A 24,044-nucleotide genomic window follows, 5' to 3' on the forward strand; every position below is an offset into this window, starting at 1 on the left:
ACACTCAGAGAAGCAGAAAGTAGAATGGTAGTTTGTCAAGGGCTAGGGGAATAGCCTGCTTGGGATTTTATCTCTCTCTCTCTCTCTCTCTCTCTCTCTCTCTCAGAATGAATAAATAAACTCTAAAAAAAGGAAAAAAAAAGAAAAGAGAGCCAGGTGTTTGAAGGATATGTATTGGACACATGATAATCACCCAAAACTCTCCGCCTCTCAGAACTATCTTCTTGTTTAGGCTATTCCAGTGAGCAAAATTCCATATTTTATCGTTTCATTCCTAAAATGATGTTTTTTTTTTTTCAAATATAAACACTTTTTTTTTAAGGACACTGACCCAGACTCTCTTTGGACATTAACATATCAATCGAATTTGGTCTAGGGAATAATTTTTTCCTTTTTTTTTATTGAAATGAAATTCACATACATAAAGTCAACCATTTAAAAGTGTACAACTCAATAGTATTTAGTACATTCATAATCTTGTACATTCATCACTTCCACCTGGTGCCAGAATATGTTCATCACTCCAAAATAAAACCTCATATCCACTAAGCAGTTAATCAACATTCTCATCTTCCTCCAGCCCCTCACAAACACCAATCTACTTTATGTCTTTATGCTTTTACCTGTTCTGAATATGTCATGTAAATGAAATAATACAATATGTGACACTTTGTGTTTGGTTTCTTTCACCTAGAATAATGTTTCTGAGGAGCATCTGTGCTACAGTGTGTCAATACTTCATTTTTATGGCTGAATAATATTCCATTGTATGCATATACTACAATGCGTTTCATCCATTGATCAACTCTCAACAGAATGATCAACTTCTATAGAAGAGACAACTTTCAAGTTCTGATGTGTAATGAACACTAAAAGAAGCCCTTCCTTAATTATCAGATGTTTCACTTGTGTTCGTGAATGATTCTTTTCATAGATAAGTAGAAATTCCTAAGAACAAGATAATTTTTCCATTGTGTTAGCTATTGTAGTTAATTTATGTTTTACAGAAGATGATTGTTAATTGCTTCGTCCATCTGTCTTTCAAATAGAATATCCCAATGTTTCTTTAAAAAGAGACCAAATAAAAATATACACACATTGACCTCCACATACACTCACATTTCACAATGTGGTAAGGCTATACATTGTGGCAATTTTCTTCTTAGACTTCAGTATGTGGTGAAGTTGAGAGCATGATGTTTGAAGGAACACGGACGTGAGTTTAAGTCCTACTTCTACAGTGGGCAGCTTTCTTGGGCACTGTACGCTTTATGCAGACATAGTGTGACAAGAAAAATAGTGTATTTTTGAACAAGACAGGGTTTGCTGGAATCAGGAAATTTGTAGTGTCTAATGTAAGTGAACATTAATACAGATAAAATTAGGTTAACATACTGCAATTAAATACATGGGTCTCAATGACACCTATGTGTCTACATATCTTTAAATCTTATATAGGGCAAAAAACACTAGGATATGGCAGGATTTATGTGTTATTTTACATAATATGTGGTGGTTTTTAATTCTGACTCCAATAATTTTTGATTGGGGAGATACCGAAATATTATTTAGTATCTTTTAACTGTCTCCTTTCCTTTAAAATGGAGCTAATAAAATTTACTTCCTTTGGTTTAAACGAGGCTAATTTTTGTAATGTAATTAAAAGTTTGGAGTTTGAAGTAGACATCCAATAACTCAATTTCCTGCCTTCTTTCAATAATACATCGTTTTAAAGATTTCCCTCACTTGTTTTATAGTTACATTTTAATGTGTAAATGTCATACCTTTATAAGTACAACAAAATACCAATGACATCTCTAATTGACATATTTATTAGTTTATGTATTAGTATGCATTCATTCTATACAATATTACATGTATTCCACTATGTACTGAAGATGCGATGACAGAAACAACAGACATGGCCCCTGACTGTTTAGAAGGGGAGGGTAATTAAACAGTAGTTATGTTAGCAGGTAAGAGTCATGATTGCCAAATGCAATTACTTATGCTCACAGACATTCATTAATTTATTAAAGAAAACAATTGAGATTTACTGGTATATACACTTGGTATATACACTGGTATATACACTAAGTAGCTATATACCAGAGATTTAGAATAAAGCAACACAATGCCTTCCCACAATTCTTAATTAATTGGGGACGATAGACATGAAGATGTAAGTAAAATTGTACTGTATTATAATAAAATTATTAGTGGGTTATATTGAGAGGAAAAGAGAAATGACAATTCTACTAAAATGTTAGAAAAACTCATCACAGAAAAAAATTTAAGTTTATTTATTTATTTTGAGAGAGAGAGAGAGAGATCATGAACAGGGCAGCAGAGAGAGAGAGAGGAAGAGAGAGAATCCCAAGCAGACCCCATGCTGCCAGCATGGAGTCCAATGTGGTGCTTGTGAGGTCATGACCCAAGCCAAAACCAAGAGTCAGATGTTCAACTGACTGGGCCACCCAGGTGCCCCAGAAAAATTTTTGTTTAATATTGGTGTTACAATTTCAAGCCAAGCAATTGGTAAATGCTTAGAGTCTTGGGAAGGTTGGTGTATATGTATAAAAATATATTGAATCATCCAGTTTGAAAAAAAGTGACAATGTGTAGTCAGAGGCTGGAGAGAAAGGTGGGGATAAGAAAATGGAAAACTTTCTAAAATATGTTAATAACTTGACCTTTATTTTATACCTAATTGCAAATCACTTAATTATTTAAACTCAAATATTTAAGTAGAAGAGAGATATAAAAATTATTTCAGTAAGATGTTTCACACAATACTTTTATGGATGATAAATTAGATAAAAAATAGTAAATAATAAATTGCATCAAGACAATAACCAAAATAATACCATCCACTTGGCAGACAAAAAGAAAATACTTCCACTCTCACAAAACCATCCTTGAAATGATGATGTATTTCCCAGAGGGAAACAGACAGATGAAAGGTAAAGAGAGAGTCAGGATGTCACTTTCACTAAGCCAAACGTGACTACTTCAGCAAGTTTCTCCTGGCCCTGAGTACTTTGTGTACTGCAGACCTTATCTGTTTGGTTTTTAGGCTATAAACCAAGGGATTAAGGACTGGGGTCAAGAAGAGAAAGAGATTGGCCATGGTGACATGGAGAAGAGGAGATGTGAATGTACCAAACCTATGAATTAGAGCCAGGACAATGAGTGGCACATAAAAGATGCAGACAGTGAAAATGTGAGAAATGCAAGTATTAAGCGCTCTGAGCTGACCATCTTCTGAAGCAATACCCAGCACTGTTTTCAAAATAAGGATGTATGAAATGACAATGAACACAGAGTCAACTCCAAAGGAGCAGAGCACAAGAGACAGTCCATAGATGATGTTGACTCTGACAGGGCCACAGGCCAGCTTCATAACATCAGGGTGGTAGCAGTAACAATGTGATAGAATAACATCCCTGCAGAAGGACAATCGCTTGAGCAGGATTGGCAAGGGTACCATCAACACCACAGCCCTAACCATGGCTGCAATTCCCATCCCCATGATCCGAGGAGAGGTTAAGACCACAGTGTAGTGCAATGGGTTGCGAATAGCTACAAATCGGTCAAAGGCCATGGCCAACAGGATGGCTGACTCCATGGAGGAGAAGGTATGGATGAAGAACATTTGTGTCAGACAAGAATGGAACTCAATTTCTCTGTGATTCAAGAGGAAGACACTGAGTACCGTAGGTAGAGTTGATAAAGACAGACCCACATCTGTGGTTGCCAGCATCGATAGGAAGATGTATTGAGGGTCATGAAGGCTGGAGGTGGTTTTGATAACAAAGAGGATGATGCAGTTCCCCAGGAGAGCAATTAGATACATGACACACAGTGGGATAGAGATCCATATTTGTACAGCCTCCAGTCCAGGAATGCCTGTTAGGAGAAGAGTGGGTGGCTGGAACCAGCTACTGTTTATAGGACCCATAAGGATATTTCTTGGGATCCAGCCCAAATGAGCTTCTAGGCATTTCTCTTAGGAGAAAAACACAGATTTTAAGATAGGAGGACATAGTGCACCTAACTCCCCTGGGGCAGCACTAATCCTAGAAATCCTTATCTACCAAAGAATTGATCCTTAAAATGTTTCCAAATTTATCTGAATAACTACCTGGAGTTAGGGCAATGGATAACTGTTAGTAAAAGGTAAAAGCTACTAGAGTTCCTTTGGCCTAGAACACTCCAACATGGATCAAGTGACAATGAAACTTTCTTGAAATTTCTTTAAAGAAAATATTTTTCTTTTTTTATCTCCGTGCTTAGAAAAAATTATTGTGAGGACTCTATTTCTTAATTTATTTAATTATGCTTGCTTCCATTTTTATTTTCAATCACCTTAATTGAAACTCTGAAAGAAATCCCTGCACTTTCTCCACATCAACATCATACCTATTCAGGCATCTGGAAATCTGGTCATTTTTCCTGTTCGTTTTACCTATAGAGATAAAGCATAGGATATTTCAATAACCCACATAAACTTCAAACTATTAAAAAAATTCATGTGACATCCTGACATCCTTCATTTTTACAATTAATTCATATGTTGATTTTTCGAAATATGAGTGATAAAATCATTAAAGTGGATACTGTTATTATATCTTAGCTGGTGCTAGAATAGTTTCAAATATTAACAAATAATTTATTGAATAAAATTTGAAATACATCTATTTAAAAACATAGATATCGTTTAGTAGGAAGTAAATAACAATACTTCAGTAAATATCTTAAAAATGGCGTAATTGATGTGGAATTTATAAAAGAAAGTAATAAACAAAAAAGCAGAATGAGACCTATAAATACAGAGAACAAACGAATGGCAGAGGGAGTTGGAGGTTTGGGAAACGTGGGTGAAGGGGAGGGGGAGATATAGGCTTCCAGTCATGGAATGAATAAGTCATGGGAATAAAAGGCATAACATAGGGAATCCAGTCAATGGTATTGTAATAGTGTTGTATGGTGACAGAGAGTAGCTACGCTTGTGGTGAGTGTAGAATAACGCATAGAATTGTTGAACCACTGTGTAGTATGCCTGAAACTAATGTAACACTGTCTGTCAACTATGCTCAAACAAAAAATAGCATAATTGGAGGAAATGAGGTTAGCACTTATGTATTTATCTTACAAAGAAGGGTAGGAAGAGATTACAAATAATTGGTTGAATACACTTAGATTTAAGTTTTTTGTTTACAATTGCAAGCGGAAACAAAACAGTGATGTAACTGCATTCGGATATGTGAGATTGGGGAAGAAGGGAGGTAATATAACTGACCTGGAAGAGCATGAAATCAAAACACAATGTCTTTTGTGAAATTATATCATTTAAAAGTATGCCCCCAAATTGAAAAACCAGAAGAAAAATTAAACAGAGATTGATGAAGGATTCCTTTTCAGGAAAACAGCTAGAGATGGGGAATATTAGCATAAGAGACATTCTTTTTTTTTTTTTTTTTTTTTTTTTTGCCCTCAGCCAAAACTGTGCTGTTTTAAAAGCATGTCAATGTAAGCAAAGTTATCTTTTTATAAATATAAACATATTTTCGAGGAGCAGATCCCAAATGAATCACAATATATACATTTCCATTCATTGATGTATAGACCTATGCTTGTTCAGTCCCCTACTCTCATATTCTTGGTAGTGAATGTCTACTCTATCCTACTATATTCTTTCATAGAATGTCTATTAAAAAGAGTTTCACGAAGCATGTCGTTTTAGCTGAGGGAGTGAATCAGCACCTCATAAGGAGGGCCCCTAATAAGAAGACTGACTTTAGGCAATTAGAACACTGAGCTTTATATATTATAAATTATATATAAATATTATATTATACAAAAAAGATTAATATTAAAATATTATTATTATTTATTTTTATTTTTTAATTTTATTTTTATTTTATTTATTTATTATTATTTTTGTTATATATATATATATATATATATGTATATATGTAAAAGCTGTATACATGAAATATCTTAGTCTTCCTTGACATGAGTCAAGAAGGAGAAGGAAGAGAAGGAGGAGGAACAGGAGGAGGGGGATGAAGAAAGTCATAGTTCATAATAGAGAGGGCATCTGAACATACCACACACCCACAGTTACTCAACACACTGCATCCCACCACACTAAGAGCTGGAACAGACATAAAATTCTGACCCACCACAATACACAATGTACCTCATTTAAACACACAGAAATACATATACTACAGGTTCATATATACACATAACCATCTTTCCTCCCTTTGCTTTATTTCCCAATATACCTTGGAATTCATTCTTCTCTCTTTTATACTCATTTCCCCCTTCTGTTTTGGTCATTGAGCCATGAAGCACTACCAGCACACGCATTCATACACCAGGGACATCACTGCACCAGCAATGTGAAACTCAAGCGTATATTCAGTCATATTGTTAGTGTTTCAATTTTTTTTAGCCGTTACAAGTTTAATACTTTTTGTGGTGTGCCTAGCCCTGTTCCATGAGAATGTCTTTTATTTCAACTAATTTTATTTTTTTTCTTGTCACTCTCCACTCTAGTCCGATTGGTTGCTTAATTCCACCACATACGACTTTCTCATTCCAACATCAGAATATTTGTACACTTTCTGATGGGATCCCAAATGTGATCATGCTCTGTCTCCACTGATGGTGATTAAATTAATTGATTGAAAGCCATGGGGCACTGGGTGGCTCAGTCAGTTAAGTGTCCGACTTTGGCTCAGGTTATGATCTCATGATTTGTGGGTTCCAGCCCTGTGTTGGGCTCTGTGCTGACAGCTCAGACCCTGGAGCCTGCTTCAGATTCTGTGTCTCCCTCTCTCTCAACCCCTCCCCCACTCACACTCTGTCTCTCTCTCAAACATAAATAAACATTTTTAAAAAGTTAAAATAAATAAAATAAAAAAATAAAAGCCAGTCTATATCCAGCATTCTATAAAATCCTCTCATGCTATTTCATATTATAAGAATTCCTCAAGCCATCAAATCCATACAGAATGTACTTTTCCCCCCAATAGATGGCATTTATGACATATAATTTCATATTGTCTTCCAGCTGAAACCTAAAGGAGTTTTCCTTATGCAGTTTGATTTTAAATACCTTTAAGATTGGGATTGTACCCTTCACATATTGCAGTCCAATACTGTTTGGACACAGAAATCTCATAGTAAATTTTGTTTAAACAAATAAATTACTTGTTTAGAGGTTCCTACTGTAGTATAAATTTGCTAACCCCTAGCGAAGATTTAAAACTCACAAGAAATCCAGGCTCCTTTTTACTTGTTATAATTTTTTAAGTGTTTATTTATTTATTTTGAGAGAAAGACAGCACGTGTGGAGGAGGGGCAGAGAGGAGGGAGAGAGAAAATCCCAAGCAGAGTCCATGCCTAGGGTGGAGCCCAATGCGGGACTCCATTCCACAACCATGAGACCTTGACCTGAACTGCAATCAAGAGTCTGATGCTCATCTGACTGAGCCACCCAGGTGTCCTGAGCTCCCTTTTAAAAACCGATGTAGAAAAAGGTTTTGGGGTCATCCTCCTCACTGAGGCTCGTTTAGAACTGAAGAGTAGATGCCACTAAATTAGAAGCAGAGAAGGAGGTGACAATCAGATGAAGAATATTCATTCCGGTATTTATCAACCTGCTCGATTTCCAGTTATCCTTGTGCTAGAGTTCCATTTAATTCTGGTAGATTGCTCATCCCAGCCAGAGAGATATCTTGCTGGCTGTTCCTGGAGAGCCAAAGACATTTAAATACCATCTCCATAAGCCCTCCTTCCAAGCTCCTAAAAAATTCCTTTTAAGATGTATGTATCACTCCTGGAGTCTTCCTCCAGAGCCCACAACAAAACCCTGCTCTCTCACTTATGTACTATGAATCCCCATCTGTTAACCTTGAACTACAGAACACACTTCTTGGCTCCTCAATTAGGTGTCTTCATTCTCATCATTTCCCAACTCCCTTTTGGTTTCTTTTTTAAAGGCACTGATCTTCCATGACTTTCATTTTGAATCTATGGAAAACTTCAATGAAGCAGCTCCTAAAGAGGGTTCGCCATCTTTTTTCTTTTTTTTTTTTTTAAGATTTATTTCTTTAGGTAATCTCTATATCTCAGCTGGGGCTTGAACTCATGACCCTGAGATCAAGAGTCACATGCTCCTCTGACTGAGCAAGTCAGGTGCCCCTCATCTTTGTTCTTTTAAAGAATATACTTTCAACAGTTCTTTTTATGTGCCAGGCAACCTCCTTACTATGCAACCTGCATCCTCAGCATGGGTTGGCAAGTGAGCTCAACAGCACAGTTCTCTTGGACTCACCTTCCTTGGCATAGATGGAGAATGGATGGGCTCTTAGAAGATGCTAGAAACCACTGATAGAGATATTTGCCTAGCAGCCAGAGTTATTTATTGCCACAAGTAGAAAATCTTAGACACAAGGTGCCAGAGGGAGATTATCAAAATATTCTCCTGAGATAGTGGTTTCATCGTGCTACATATGAGATGTCACAGAAAACAAAGTCTTTGGAAGCAAGGACATGCCAAGCCTGCTTTTCTCAATACTCCAGAGTCCCTGTAATTAATCACACATTCCAGCATGAAACCAGTTGTATCTCTACTGTTCACCACAAACATGTGATACACCTTTTTTTCAAGAAGTGATTTTTCCTGATAAGTGACCTTTAAGTATCCATACTTAGCTTGGATCATTTTCTGAGGTGAATAATTTTGAACTGTAATCTAATGTTTTTGAGAAGCTGAGGTTTGGACACTTTCTTTCACTATCATTGTTATAAATATCCATTATTATATTATTTCTCAACATTGTACTGCTATAGTTTTTTCTGAGAGGTATAGGACCACTTATATTAGTATGAGTTAGCAGGATTTTATTTAAACTTCTGGGTTTTCCTTCCTTTTCTTACTGCAGAGCTGTTAGTTGTTAGACACTTTCTCTCTTTTTAAAGTTTTATTATGTCTTTCCTGTGATTGTAACATTTTCCTCTCCTTTTAAAGTTCTAATCTTTATTTCCTACTTCATTCGCAATGCCTAGAATGATACCTATCATATAGAGGCATTCAATATATTCTTGATCAATGAAAAATAAATGATGATGAGGACTACTTTTGGCAAAAATGGAGTAAGAGCAATTGAATTCATCTTCTACTCTCAACCAAAATAATTAGAAAAAATGTGTGAAGTAACAGTTTTTAAGACAATGAATCTCTGGCAACAAAGGACTATAATCTATGAGAGTCAGGGAAACATACAAAATGAATCCCACAGGGATGCCTGGGTGGCCCAGTCTGTTAAACATCTGACTCTTGATTTTGGCTCTGGTCATGGCCTCATGTTTATGAGATCAAGCCCTGTGTCTTCCTCCCTGCAGTGCAGCTCAGACTCTGCTTGGGATTCTTTCTCTCCTCTCTTTCTGCCTTCCCCTCTCAAAATAAATAAATAAACATTTAAAAATAAATAAATAAATCCTACAATGGCCCTAGCTCACTGCTTTGAGAGAGTTTCCAGGCAGAAACCTAGACAGAGCTTATGAACTTCCTGAGTTGAGGAACCATTGCTGAGAATCCAAGAAAACAAAATCGTTTATAGAGTTCATGAGACAGAGTAACAAAGAGGAGATAACTACCAAAGGTAGAGCCTTGAAGATCTGCAGAGGGTTCCCTCAAATACTTATCAGAGTCCTGATTGGTGCATATGTGTAAAGAAGTGGCCTTTACCTGAGGCCAAAGAAACAACTCTGTAAGAGGAAAATGAAATAGGTTTAATAACCCACACATGGCCTGAGTAAGTGCCTGTTCCCAGCCACACTGGAAGACCTCATAGTCCACAGGTCATTGGCAGAATACTTAGAAAAATAATGTCCAATCAGTGCGGGTAATGAACAATTCATTCTAGGTTAAAAGCTCACTTGTCATGCCTGATAAATCTTAAGCATAAGAACTTAAGGATCAAACTTAAATTCCAGATAATTTAAAAATCATATCAAAGCAAAGCTTAAGAATATTTATAAGTATATAAATAAATTTTAGGAATGTAAACTTTAATATAAAATTTATATATAATTTTTAGTAAATATAAATTCTACTTACACCCAACAAGGTAAAATTCATAGTATCCGAAATCCAATTAAAACATGCTTGCAGGGGTGCCTGGGTGGCTCAGTTGATTAAGTGTATGACTCTTGATTTTGGCTCAGGTCATGATCTCAGGGTTGTCAGATCCAGCCCTGCATTGGACTCTGCACTGAATGTGGACCCCACTTAAGATTCTCTCTTTTGGGGCGCCTGGGTGGCGCAGTCGGTTAAGCGTCCGACTTCAGCCAGGTCACGATCTCGCGGTCCGTGAGTTCGAGCCCCGCGTCAGGCTCTGGGCTGATGGCTCAGAGCCTGGAGCCTGTTTCCGATTCTGTGTCTCCCTCTCTCTCTGCCCCTCCCCCGTTCATGCTCTGTCTCTCTCTGTCCCAAAAATAAATAAACGTTGAAAAAAAAAAAAAAAGATTCTCTCTTTTCCCCTCTCTCTGCCCCTTCCCCACTTGCATGTACACACACCCTCTCTCTAAAAAAGTAAAAAAATAAAAAATAAAAAAAACATACATACAAAGAAGCAAGAAAATATGACTCACTAAGAAAGAGAAAAAAATTAGCCTAAAGAAACTGATCCAGAATTGACAGATTTTGGAAATAGACAAGGACATTAAAACAGTTGTTATAACTCTATTCCACATATCAAAAAATAAAATAGAGACATGGAATTAATGCTCAGTCTGAAATATATATATATATATATATATATATATATATATATATGAAGACAGATGGAGAAGTACATTTGGTAACTATATTTGTATTTAGCTTAGGAAAGATTTTGGTTGGAGGTATAGATATCAGTCATCAGATGGGAAATACATACAGAATGAGAATAATGTATCACACACAGAAAAAAATCAATAAGAATTATCTTGAGTGAATATGTGTGTTGTGGATGTGGATATGTATCTGTATATGTATATATGCATACAGTAGGGGAGTCCGTAAAGGAGGAGCAGATTCAGAGCAGACAGAGTAGCACACTGAGTTGAGGTGACAAGGCACATTTACTCAAAGACATTGAAGACTTAATTCCATCAGAGATATAACGGCTGGGAATGAAACTTATCTACCATTAACACAGAAATCGTAACTTGCAAAGGGTTGAAATTGCATTAGAGAGCGAGCAGATCCCTCAAAGACATAGTATGATGAAGGAAGTGAAGGAGCTGATGTTAGAACAAAGAGAAACATTTCCGTGTAAGAGACACGACAAAGAAGAAAATGCTTTAGAAATTGTTTGAAGGAAAAGATTCCTGACTGTTGGGAACAATATTGCTGAAAGCCCAATAATATACAGTCATTGAAAGAAGTTTTTAAGGGTTAGATTAAGTGAGCAAATAAAATAAGGAAATAATACAAGACATCTGATTTTCTAATGCAGAAAGCAATTTTATGAAGATCATGGCACAATATTTCTGGGGATTAAGACAGGCTTGTGAAGAGAAATGAATGTTTTATAAGGTTAAAAAGAATTTTGCATTTATGAAAAGATCTATATTAGTATCTGTATTTGCTAACCAAAAGAAATATGAAAAGGGTTTTCACTTTTATGGAAAAAGGTGAAGAGTGAAGTAATGTTCAGTGTTTGTGTTGCAGCGAGTCATTGTAGAGGCAGCTCACACCCTGAGCAGCGAGAGCGGCCTGGCCAGGCTCCTTCCTCAGGAAGCACACTCAGCCTCTCAGCATCAAGACATTGTGGCTTCGAATTGTGCTTCTGAGTATCTGTGCAACCTAAGGTATCAGAATAGTTTAAGAGGGGTTATTTTTTGGATGTGGGAATATTAAATTTTTTTCACATGAAATTAATAGTAATTGCTTTTTTGCTTTATACCATTTGGCTTCCAAAAGTTTTCATAAGAATGCTCTAATTTTAATTTTTTTATGTTTATTTATTTTTGAGAAAGAGAAACAGAGTGTGAGCAGGTTAGGGGCAGAGAGAGAGGGAGACACAGAATCTGAAGCAGGCTTCAGGCTTTGAGCTATCAGTACAGTGCCCAATGTGGGGGCTCAACCCCACGAGCCATGAGATCATGACCTGAGCCGAAGTCAGACACTTAACCAACTGAGCCACCCAGGTGGCCCTCTAACTTTCAGATGGGAAGACACTTGTATTTGTCAAGAATGTAAGACAGAGCTTCAGAGCTTTCTCTATCCCTAACTAGACCTTAATCTGACTTCTCAATAGCCTTATCTCATTTCTGCAGGGCATGAACTAAGCATATTACATCATTGTATCTGACCTTACTGTATGGAAGAAGTATACTGTCCAGAGAATTTATGGTTCTCACTAGAGGCTGGTATGAACCCCGTAACTGTGGGTTCCCTAAGGGTCACTATCAAGATATGAAAGACCATTGAAAGTATATTTTATTGGTGTGGGGCCCTGTCCACATAAACAATTTGATTCTACAATGCAATACAAATTCCATGGATCCATATGACGTACAGTGAAGATTTAGAATAATGGGTAGAGAAAAAGCACTTATATATTATTTATCCTCCAAATCAGTGAATGTGGACATTCTCCATCGTGTTTAAGCTCTGTCTTTTTCTGTTCAGATCCAAGAACTATCTCTTTACTGGCACATGAACTCTTCCTTGATAATTTCCTATCTTTCACTGTGACAGAAAGGAAAGGTAGCAACAAAATTAACTTGACATGTCATGACTCTTAAAGAGTCTCTTTGTATTGATGTACTCTAGCTCTTGTTGCCTTTTCCGCTCCCTAAAACCACTAGCAAATGTTGGTTGAATCATCGCTCATGACTGAGTGATCCACTGTGTTGCCGGAGTGTATTGGATTCCTGGACAAACAGCATGTGGGCATCAGAAAGAACGAGGGGTAAGGTTATGGTATGGGGCAGGGACAATCTCTGTCCAATAATCCCTGAGTGATGCTACACAGTGTCACATAGCTATGTGGGTGTACAGATAGATCCATTTTCACACTGATTTGTCCCATTCTTTTCTTTTTTAAACTGATTTTTTAAAATTTTTATATATTTATTTTGAGAGAGAGAGAGAGAGAGAGAGAGAGAGAGAGAGCACAGACAGGAGAGGGCAGAGAGAAGATGAGAGAGAAAATCCCAAGCAGGCTCCACATTTTCAGCACAGAGCCCTGTGTGGGGCTCAAACTCATGAACCACGAGATCATGACCTGAGTCAAAATCAAGAGTTGGACACAACCGACTAAGTCATCCAGGTGCCCCTATCCCATTCTTTTCAATCTGGGGTGATTTTTAATCTTATAATTATGTATTAGGTGGGTGTATAATCTTTGCCATATAGTGTAAATATAATCCATACAGGACTATACTATTCACATAGTATTTCACATACAAAAAATAAATTACACTGAACACTTTGTAGCTTCTAATGAATAGTTTTAATTCTGTTGGAGAAGTACTTCTTTTACTTGATCACTCTAAATTTGTATTAATAACAGAGTGTTATCTAAGAAGAGCATGAGATTTGGCAAGGAGAGCCTGACTTAATTTTCAGTTTTATTTCTTACTATATGTGTAGGTAAACCAAGTGACTAAACTTTTTGGACTTCAATATCCTCATCTTGCCAACAGTAAAATAATACCAGATATTTTTGTGGTTTTAAAAGAATTGTTACAGGGGTGCCTGGGTGGTTCAGTCAGTCAGTTGAGCATCTTCCTCTTGATTTTGGCTCAGGTCATGATCCCAGGGTTGTGGGATTGAGCCCCACATCAGGCTCTGCACTGAAGCAGAGCCTGCTTAAGATTCTCTCTCACTCTGCCCCTTACCCCTGTTTGTGCACCCTCTCTCTCTCTTTCTAAAATTAATTTTAAAAATTAAAAACAAAAAAAACTACAAAACAAAAGAATTGTTATATCAGAAATTTGTGTTAAACTTGGCAAATTTTATGGCAATGGTAGTGATATTAAAGACCATTTTTCCCCACATACATATCTCCCTTCCTACACTAGACAGCAGGGGTTGCAGGTTTTATATTAATTTATATACTTGTGTTTGATACAGATGTAATACAGGACAAAAATGGTTTTCAAAATATTTCATGATAAATTGCTCAATCCCCCCCCCCATATGGATCTTATGCTATTTTTCAGGAGGTGGAAGATTCCTAAGGAACACATTCTCATGACACTAAAAAATAGACCCTCTGCTCTGACGATCACACTCTCACAGAAATTCATGCATTTGACAAGTTGAAACCTCAACAACTTCTGTATTTCTATAACTTGTTCATGTCTATGAAGGCAATCTCACTGTGGACTACTGCCCCTGATAGAGCCATCATTAACTCCCCAAGATTGTCTAAGAAGGATGCTCTTCCTATAAGCCTACTTATTCCATCATTGGTTCTTTCTTAGCCTTACTAAAGGATAAAGAGCTCAGAAAACCACAGATGCTTTATTAGATTCCCCATGTCTCCTGGGTTTTAGGTCTCCCAGGATAGAGAAAGCTATAGAACCAGGTTCCGAACCTCAGAGTGTTCGGAGGTTTGGACCTCGACCAAGAACATCCAGCCTATCTTGCAGGGCCTTGGAAGTCTGCAATTGCTGACCAAAGGAGGTAGTAAGCTTCTGATATCCCATATTGGACAGTAAGTGACTGCTGTGTTCTGAAGGCATGTCCTGTGAATCTCAGGTTTTAGATTAGGCATACTCCTGGTAGAGAAAAGGATATGCGTCTTTTTTCTTGCCATATATGCCCATGTACAGCACCTTCCCCAGGGTCATGGCCTAAGAAGATCTATGGTAGTGGTGGAGGCATGTCCAATACCTGTGAAATGACACTTGTCATTGATATGAATATCTGACTACCTGGCTGGACCATGCTCTTTCAAGCTAATGAAGAGTTCATTGAAGGGTGGTTTATGGCTCTTGAAACAGCCAATCTCTGTGAGGAAGAATTATTTCAGAATATGAAAGTTGGGTTAATTCCAAAACCCATTCCAAAATGGGTTTCTTCCAACAGAAGAAAAAGGCTTGGGGCTTTGTTGCCCCAGCTGTAGTCAGTCACAGATAAGATTCCTTTATAAGAGAGATCCCTAGATGTTTTTAGGTTCTATACCAAAGGCTTCTGTTTTGGTTCTTTATTTACTTTCAGCTTTCTGGTTAAAACTCTTTTGGAACAATTTAATGCAGAAGGAGTTTGTCTCATTTCATCCAAAACAGAAAAGGAGTTGAGACACAAGTCTAGCTGTAGTGGGTGTGGAAGCCAGTTTCACAGGACAGTAAGAGCTCTAGCTCAGAAGGGTCTCTGATGGCAGCTTTTGCTTACTGGGTTTTATTGATATTTTTGTGGGGGGGGAGGAGAGGCTTATCTATATATTTGGGGTAAAGAAGAATTAAGGTGGTAAATAAAATGGAAATGCTAAAATATGACATAAATCAGAAGTCAAGGGTATGAGAAAGATATAGATGGTTTGGAAGAAGGAATGGAAAAAAAAGGAGAACATTTAAGAGAACCATCCTTCTTGGTAAATAACAAACCCATGAGCCCCATTGGACTGCATGTGTCTGATAAAGTTCTGGCTAGCACTGAGAAAAGGGTTACAGGTTTCTCAGATCAGTTGGCTCACTGTGGCCTCTCCTGCCATCGTCTGTGGGTATGTTCCTTCAGCGACAGCAGTATGTTAGCTTTGAGTGAGGTAAGCAGTGAGTATTAGAAAGGGAAATTATGTGAGTTATAATAGAAGATACTGGGTTTCTGGATGATTCTTGGAACAGAACTGAATGACTGAAAGTGATAAAGGAAGACTCAGCCAAAGACTATGAGGGCCATGCCATCTCTGCTTATCTTATGAACTGTGGTTGAGTTGGTTTCTAAGCTGGTTTTCAAAATCAGCACATTTCTGTGTATTTATGGGATTGATTTTAATCTATTAGTACACATTCATTTAAAATGTGGAATCCTAGAGGTGCCTGGGTGACTCAGTTAGTTAAGGACCTGACTCTTGGTTTCAGCTCAGGTCATGATCTAAGGCCTGAATCAGGCTCCACACTGACATTGCAGAGCCTGCTTGGGATTCTCTCTCTCATCTCTCTCTTCACTTCTCCCCTGCTTGCATGCTCTGTCTATCTCTCTATCTCTAAGATAAATAAATAAACTTTTAAAAATGTTGTATCCTCAGTACTTCTGAAACAAAAGTGGTAGAATGGGAACAAAAGAAGAAGATATGAATGGGGAAGGTCACTGCAGACCTGGGTTCAGAGAGGAAAGAGTTGGAAGGTTGACTAGCATCAGATGAAGCAGGCAACAATTCCCTCTGACCAAACCTGATCTTTCTTTCTTGGTTCCTTGGCATGTCACCAGTCTTTGTGAACAACTTGTTCTTTCAGTCATCATTTCCTTCAACTGCTGGACAACTTTGCCTTTCCTGTCATTTGATCCCATGCCTCTGTTTGAGTATTCTTGATCATGAAATTTGAACTTTCCTGGTGAAAAATCAGTTGAGCCCCTGTTCCTGTATGGCTTCTTCTGCCAGGAGACCCTTAATTCTACTATAAAATCTTTCTTTATTCTCACCTCGCTAGCCTTCACCACTGTTGGGCAATTGTTTTTTCATTCTTATTTTCTGTTATCCACATCTTTTTTAAATAGTATCTCTTCCAGATTTCTCCTTTTTTTCCCACATGAGCTTTGGCATTAACTCGAATAATTATTGCTTTTTATTTTATTGCAAAGATCTGGATCAAATGTGAGTCTTTTGAAAATCTTCCATATATATCCCTTAATATTTTTCTGACTACTTTTTGCCTCAGTGGAAGAAGCAGAACACCTATATAATAACTGATTGAATTATCTTTTGTAATCATGGGGACTTAATCCCCAAAATTGTTCACTTTCTTGCTTCAAATTCTTCTTTACTACCAAACTCCTCTGACATAAACTGCCATTTTCATCTCTTATGTTCCAAAGAACATTTCCCAATACCTTTTGCTCCTTCCAGTTACCGTTTTCCTTTCCTTTAGTGCCTACCTTCTTAACAGTTGTTCATAACTGGTATTCTCAGCTATTTTATACCCAGTGTCTTTCAATCTGGAATCAGACTTCACCCTCATCAATTCCTTGAAATTGTACTAGACACTAATGAAAGTCTAATATTTTTCACTAGATGCTAGTGAAGGTCTAACATTTTTTAATGTTTATTTTTATTATTTTTAAGAGAAAGTAAGTGAGGTAGGGGCAGAGAGAGGGGACAGAGGATCCGAAGCAGGCTGTACACTGACAGGCTGAAAGCAGTGAGCCTGATGTGGGGCTCAAACTCACGAACCACGAGATGATGACCTGAACCGAAGTTGGGCACTCAACCAACTGAGCCACCTAGGTGTCCCAAAGTCTAATACTTTTATTCTACATCCTACTCTCAACACGACAACTGGGAAGTGGCAATAAATCATGATCATGATGATCATCACCACCACCACCAAACTGGAAATAATAAAAAAAAATGGCATTGAAAAAATGACTCAGAACTGTGAAAATTGTAGTAGGTAGACAGGACTGTAATGAAATCAAGGCAAATGAATGAGAAGAAAGCTTGAAGAAGGGATTGCTCACTAGTGGCAAATGAAACAATGTGTTAAAAACATGGGTTTTTTAAGCAAGAGAATTTGAGTTTGAATCTCTAATTGGTTAGATACTAGCTTAGACAAATTATTCAAACCACTCATGCCATAGTGTCCTAAAGTGTGAAGTGGACCATACTAACAGTCATTCTGTTGGGTTCTTATTGCAATTGAATGGTATTTTGTGACCATTAAATTATAGATAAGTGGTTAACACAGGATATAACTCATGGTAAATACTCAAAATTAGTTGAACAGTATAAATAATGTGGGGACTAAAATGTGCTATTTGAGGGCTGTCACTGTGATTAAATAAACTACATGTTGAAATACAGTTAGGGGAGAGATTTAATACCAGAACTTCTCTTCTTAGGTCTTTCTTTTTTAAAACTAATAGAATAACTTATAGTAAACTAAACTGAAATATACAGCTTGATATGTATGTATTTTTGCTTTGAGGTCCAGGTCCATGATTGGATGTTAGTCTTTTGTATCTAGAAAAAGTAGCTATGAGCTAGTTCCATTCCAACCTATATGGACAGAGAATTTGGAGTGATGAAATGTTTCTACCAAGGTCCCAGTTGGTTCATAGCATAGCTGAGACTACAGTTCAGTTCAGGCTAGAACCTCATGCTTCGTCCACTTTTCTTTCCCTTGCACTATACAGGTTTGAGATAGTCTGCCAGATTTATTTCCTTACTGGTTCCATAGACATGCCATAAACTAATATAATTTAAAACAATTGTTTTAACTTTCTCTGAAAAAGAAATCTCCTCCTCTATTCCTTATGTTGATTAGTGGCATCACATTTTTCTAGACAGTGTGTCTCAAAATGTCCTATTGCCTTTCATTTTGCCTCATATAACTTATCACCTGGAATTCTCTTTTATTTATTTATTTTTAAACACATTTTTTCAAGGTGCCTGGGTCGCTCAGTTGTTTGAGAGTCTGACTCTTGATTTCGGCTCAGGTCATGATCTCACAGTTCGTGGAATGGAACCCTAAGTTGGGCTCTGTGCTAACGGCATGAAGCCTGCTTGGGATTCTCTCTCTCTCTCTCTCTCTCTCTCTTTCTCTTTCTGCATCTCTCCTGCTCTTACTCACTTTCTCTTTCTCAAAATAAACAAATAAACATTTAAAAGCCCCACACTTCTTCTCCATCCCCTTTTTTCACTGTTTAATCTATGTTCCTAGTTCTACTTTGGTTTGTTGGAAAAGTTTCCTACAGTAAATCAGGTAAATCCTCCACCTCATCAATCTATCTTTCTGCCTTTCAAACCATATTTACTCAACAAAAATATATTATGTTAGATGTTGAATATATACTCATAGCCATCATGAAACTTAAGAAAGATTGGTGAAAAATATTACAAACTATTCATTAGGAATTGTATCGGTGTGCTATTGGGAAGTAGAGAAAAAATAAGCATATTGTCCATCAGCAAAGACCTCTCTGAAAGGGTAAATCTTAAATTTTGATCCCATTATGTTCTCCTTAAAACTGTGGTAAAATATTAGAGATTCAGTAAGTATTGTTGAATGAGAAATCAATTCTCAGTATAAGAGACCTAAACCTAAAGTCTTTAGCTTGACTTTTAAAACTTTGAATCTTCAAGACACAATTTATTTGTCCGGTCATATTTCTCATGTCTCTAAGCCTTTGATACACTACATAACTTGATTTTTATAGTGGCTTACAGTCCTTGTTTTAGGTTTTTACTTGTCTCGGTTCTTTTTTTCCAATGATAGTCTCTTGAAAGCCAAAGGCTTTCTGATAAACACATCTACTGACAACACTTCAATGAATCTTTGTATCGTCCCCTAGTTAAAGTAATGTCTCTTTCACATTATACACACGTGACTGCATGTCTCCCATCATTCTTATCTTGATCTGCTTTGAGAGGATGCTTACTTGTGTCTATGTCCCATGATCCTCACAAGGGTGGGAGATCCTTGAAATAGAGGATATGTATAGTTTATATTTAATTCCTTCTTTAGCATAGTATTAATCACAGAATGAACTTAAAGAAATATTCATTAACTTATTTAAATCTTGCATGTGTCTGCAACTCATTTTTTATTATTGTGGTTATTTCATTACCTATGAGATGCCTTTCTCTTTTCTCCAGTAATGGTATGCAAGTTTGAGCAGAAAAAGAAAAAAAAAAAGAAGGGAAGGAAAAGACAAATATTTGAACACAAGCTGGAAGGAATAAATTGGAGAAAAAGGCAGTGGAGACTAGAGAGAATGAAGGGAGGAATGTAACATATGTGGAAGATAGGACACATGGTCTGCTGAGTTAGAATGATGTTATATGAGTCCTTGCTTTGCACAGTGCTGTATTAAGACTGTGCATGTTGGAAGAACATGTTTTCAATATGCACAGTATTAAGTTAATACAGCACTACGCAAAACAAGGACTCCCTACACTTCTATTTTTCTTTCTCTCCAAGTTATTTTCACTTGGTGATGAAAAGCTAAAGTCTTTAAATTACAGAAACAATGATCGTTACAGATTTGAATTCTCAAAAGGTCATACCAATATTCTGGACACTTTGTTACTGGAGTGTGCAATTAATCACCAGAAAGAAACTGTGATTAACACTGGAAATGACCAGTCATATAAGAAGGAAAACCATGATGTGCAAGAGCATATAAGAGACTTTCATGTATGATGCTAAGTCAATAAGTACAATGTATCTGCCACAGTGTCTAGACAAAATTATAAACCTATAAAATGTTTATTATCATTACTGTTGTTGTTGTTCTTATAGTTATAGTTAAAACCATTAGCATTACCAGTAGCATCAGTTCTATAAGATCATGGTAACTTTCATGTCAATGAAGCCTATCTGGCTTGTCATCTTTGAACCATTACTTACTATCAATCCTTTCTTAAAGCAACAACTGTATTGCAATGCCAGGATTCATACTCAAACCAGATGAAATAACTATGATTTTTCACTCTGTCTCTCTCTTTTTCCATTCCAGTGTCCAGTGTCAGAGGACAGAGTAAAAGATGACAATCTCTTCAAACCACACCAACCTTAGAGATATTTGGTATACCATGACTGGGATCCCAGGACTGGAATATGCACACATATGGATCTCCATTCCCATCTGTTTCATGTACATAGTTTCTGTTTTAGGCAACACCTTCTTATTATTCCTGATCTTCACTGAACGCAGTCTTCATGAACCCATGTACCTTTTCTTGTCCATGTTAGCCCTGGCAGATATCTTTCTCTCCACAGTCACCACACCAAAGATGCTAGCAATCTTCTGGTTCCAAGGTGGGGGTATTTCTTTTGGTTGCTGTGTGTCCCAAATGTTTTTTCTCCACTTCATCTTTGTGGCAGAGTCTGCCATATTGCTGGCCATGGCATTTGACCGCTATGTAGCCATCTGCCATCCACTAAGATATACTACAATTCTAACCCCCTCAGTCATTGGAAAAATGGGCATTGCATCTGTGATCAGGAGTTTCTTCATCTGCTTCCCCTTGGTTTTTCTGGTTTATCGGCTTGCTTACTGTGGGAGGAATATTATTCATCACTCATATTGTGAACATATGGGCATTGCCAGGCTAGCCTGTGATAGCATCAAAATCAACATCTACTATGGGGTGATTGTGGCCCTATTTTCTATATGCCTGGATGTGGTGTTTATCATTGTCTCCTATGCCCTTATACTCTGTACTGTTTTTGGAATTCCTTCCCAAGATGCCCGACTCAAGACTCTGGGTACTTGTGGCTCCCATGTCTGTGTTATCCTGCTGTTCTATACTCCAGCCTTTTTTTCATTCTTTGCTCACCGATTTGGGGGCCACCATATACCACTCCATGTACATATCCTCCTTGCCAATCTTTATGTGGTGGTACCACCCACCAATCCCATCGTTTATGGAGTTAAGACCAAGAAAGTTCAGGAGAAGTTTGTCCATGTCTTTTCTGTGAGCAATAAATTCTGCTGATGTAGACTATCCAGCTCAATTTTTCATTTTTCTATGTAACTAATTGAAGAGTACTTAAAATTATATCAGACATCTTATATCATGCCAGCATTAGGGTAGAATGATAACAGTAAATTTTTGAGATAATTTTACATCATAATTAATTAATTAATTAATTGCTGCTTTTGTTCAGGACAGTATCAGACCAAGGGCATTTTAGATTCTGTGTAAATGTGAGTTCAGTTACAACAGACTTAAAACACAATAACTCAATAGGTATCTTCAATTTCATATTGATACAGAAAAATAGGAAAAGTAAAAACACAACCCACCCACTAAAAAAATAGAAAAAACAAATTGCTAAATCAACTTAACAGGTTTTCAGCCTATTTTCCCATATTATCTTTGTATTTCAGAGAAAATAATACTTATATATTTAGCATTGTGATCTATCAGTTGAGTAGTTGGGCTCTAAGTTCAAGATTTGAATTTTAGATGTCTCATCTTTGTAAAGAGTATTTACCCTTTCTGGGCTTCTTTAGCTTTATATTGAGCTTAAAATATTTCATATTTTATAAGGTTGTTGAAAGTATTAAATAAGATGATTTACACAAAGCTTCTAAACTGTGCATAACACACATTGAAATATATCCCATATGTGTGTGTATATATATATATATATATATATATATGAAATACCACAAAAATTCCTTTTGAAAACTATAGATTTTTATTTTCTTCCACTAGAGTCTACTGTCATTAAATGCTTCTGTTAAAAAGTACCAGTAGAACATGGTAAGGAAGAAGGAGGTTTGACTGCAGAGGAAGTTCCTTTTAGAAACAAAAAAGGAGTAGCAGAACCCCTTCCAGCATGAGATGGGGGAGAGACACAGATAGGAATGGAGAAAAAGGAAGGTACAGTCCAAGTTTCAGCTGCACATTCTCGGTATTCATTCAAAGTATCAGGGCATACAAAATAAAAAGATAGAAACCCAATGAATTTAGAGATGAAAGTGAAAAGCAGTGGAAGAGGAATACCTTATTTCCTACTTAAGTATCTGAGGGAGATTTCTTAACAAATTGTCTCATGCCACATGGGAGAACAGCATTAGAGTAAAAATGACCATGTGGCATGTTCAGTCAGTGAACTGGTTTCCTCTCGTTCCACAGGAGCAACAGATGAATGTAGGAGTTCTTTACAGCACTGTGGGGAACGCAAAGATCATGGTAAATGCTGACTCATGAAGTTGAAAAGGGAGAGGCTCTGGCTAAGGGAAAAGTGGCTCCATAGCCAAGAGCCATAGACACAAATGTTAGAGTCAGCAAAGTAAGAGAAAATGGGTCAGGTTTCAAGGCTTGTTGATTAGATCCAACATTTCAGATGCCTCGTTAAGTGGGATCCAAGAGACAATAATCAAATTTCAGCAAAGGCTGCGGAAAGGATAGAGGCCTACACAGAGTGAAGAGGTAGGATAAGGTTCATTCAACAAGGCTCAGCTAAGTACACAGACATAGACCAGGGGCCCATCCAGTTCTCACATCCAGTCCCTCAGTGTTGTCTGGATTGTTGACTTCCCCTTGAAAACAGATGATAAGGGAATTGTGTGGGAGAATATCAATTTCAAATTGACAGAAAAGTTACTGACAGATTACATGATGCCACAGAAAGCATATTTCTTAAACTCAAAAACTTTAATTGATCTGTAAGTGGGAAGTTGGAGTTTCAGATAACCATTGGACTTTTTGAGTATAAAGTACAAAGCCTATTGCATAAGATTTTGTGTATCAAAACTGGCTGAGAAAAGAACAGCCTATTAAATAATTGTTTCAACTGGTAAATTGTTTGAAAACCTAAATTTACATTGATATACTATTTAAAATTCTTAACCCATGTCATGAACATGACCACCAACAAAAACAAGTTGAACAATGGAGATATAAGTGTGATGTCAAGAGGATCCAAGATGGCAGAACAGCATGGAAGTTTTTTGTGTGTCTTGCATCCATGAAAGAAAGCCAGACCAACACTAAACCATCCTACACACCTAGAAAACTGATTGGAAGATTAATATAACAATCTGCACAAACTGAACCACAGAATTCAGCAGGTATGTGGCAGGGAGAGGTGAACTTGGGGAGTGAGAAGCTGGCGGCGGGCAGGGAGCCGCTTTTGCAGGCAGAGAGAGGACGGAGACTAGGGGAAGGGGGCAGAATACGGGAAAAGCACCCCTCCCAAAAGCAGCTGGAGAGAAAGCAGAAAATTGGAAACAGCCGCAGGGACTAAACTAAAAAGGGAGAAAGGAGAAAGGAGAGGGTTTAAATTCCATGCAGACTTTAAACAGGGGGCAGGCAGTGTCTGAAACCCTGCAGCTCGATACCTGGTGGTGC

General features: G+C 37.2%; 2 protein-coding genes across 4 annotated transcripts in view; one reads left to right on the plus strand and one right to left on the minus strand.

The window, feature by feature from the left end:
- LOC123601246 (olfactory receptor 52Z1-like) overlaps positions 1–21,686 on the plus strand; it is a 53,355-nt gene extending 31,669 nt beyond the window's left edge. The window contains exons 2-3 of one of the 3 annotated variants that reach the window (XM_045484250.1): positions 11,735–11,874; positions 20,696–21,686. In XM_045484250.1, the coding sequence (XP_045340206.1) occupies positions 20,724–21,677 (954 nt within the window). In that variant the 5' untranslated portion in view covers positions 11,735–11,874; positions 20,696–20,723 and the 3' untranslated portion in view covers positions 21,678–21,686. Of the gene's footprint in view, positions 1–11,734; positions 11,875–12,872; positions 12,981–20,695 lie in introns of those variants that run through there. The other 2 variants (XM_045484252.1, XM_045484251.1) reach the window with 2 other exon arrangements.
- Positions 3,008–3,961, minus strand: LOC123601247 (olfactory receptor 51A4-like). Its single transcript, XM_045484253.1, has one exon. The coding sequence runs from the start codon at positions 3,959–3,961 to the stop codon at positions 3,008–3,010; it is 954 nt and encodes a 317-aa protein (XP_045340209.1).
- Positions 21,687–24,044: the final 2,358 nt, after the last annotated feature.

The sequence above is a fragment of the Leopardus geoffroyi genome, chromosome D1 (genome assembly GCF_018350155.1).
Source record: "Leopardus geoffroyi isolate Oge1 chromosome D1, O.geoffroyi_Oge1_pat1.0, whole genome shotgun sequence".
Classification (NCBI taxonomy): domain Eukaryota; kingdom Metazoa; phylum Chordata; class Mammalia; order Carnivora; family Felidae; genus Leopardus; species Leopardus geoffroyi.

Bases quoted from the DNA above. Each gene is read 5' to 3' on its own strand.
- LOC123601247 (XM_045484253.1), bottom strand. From the start codon at position 3,961: ATGGGTCCTATAAACAGTAGCTGGTTCCAGCCACCCACTCTTCTCCTA.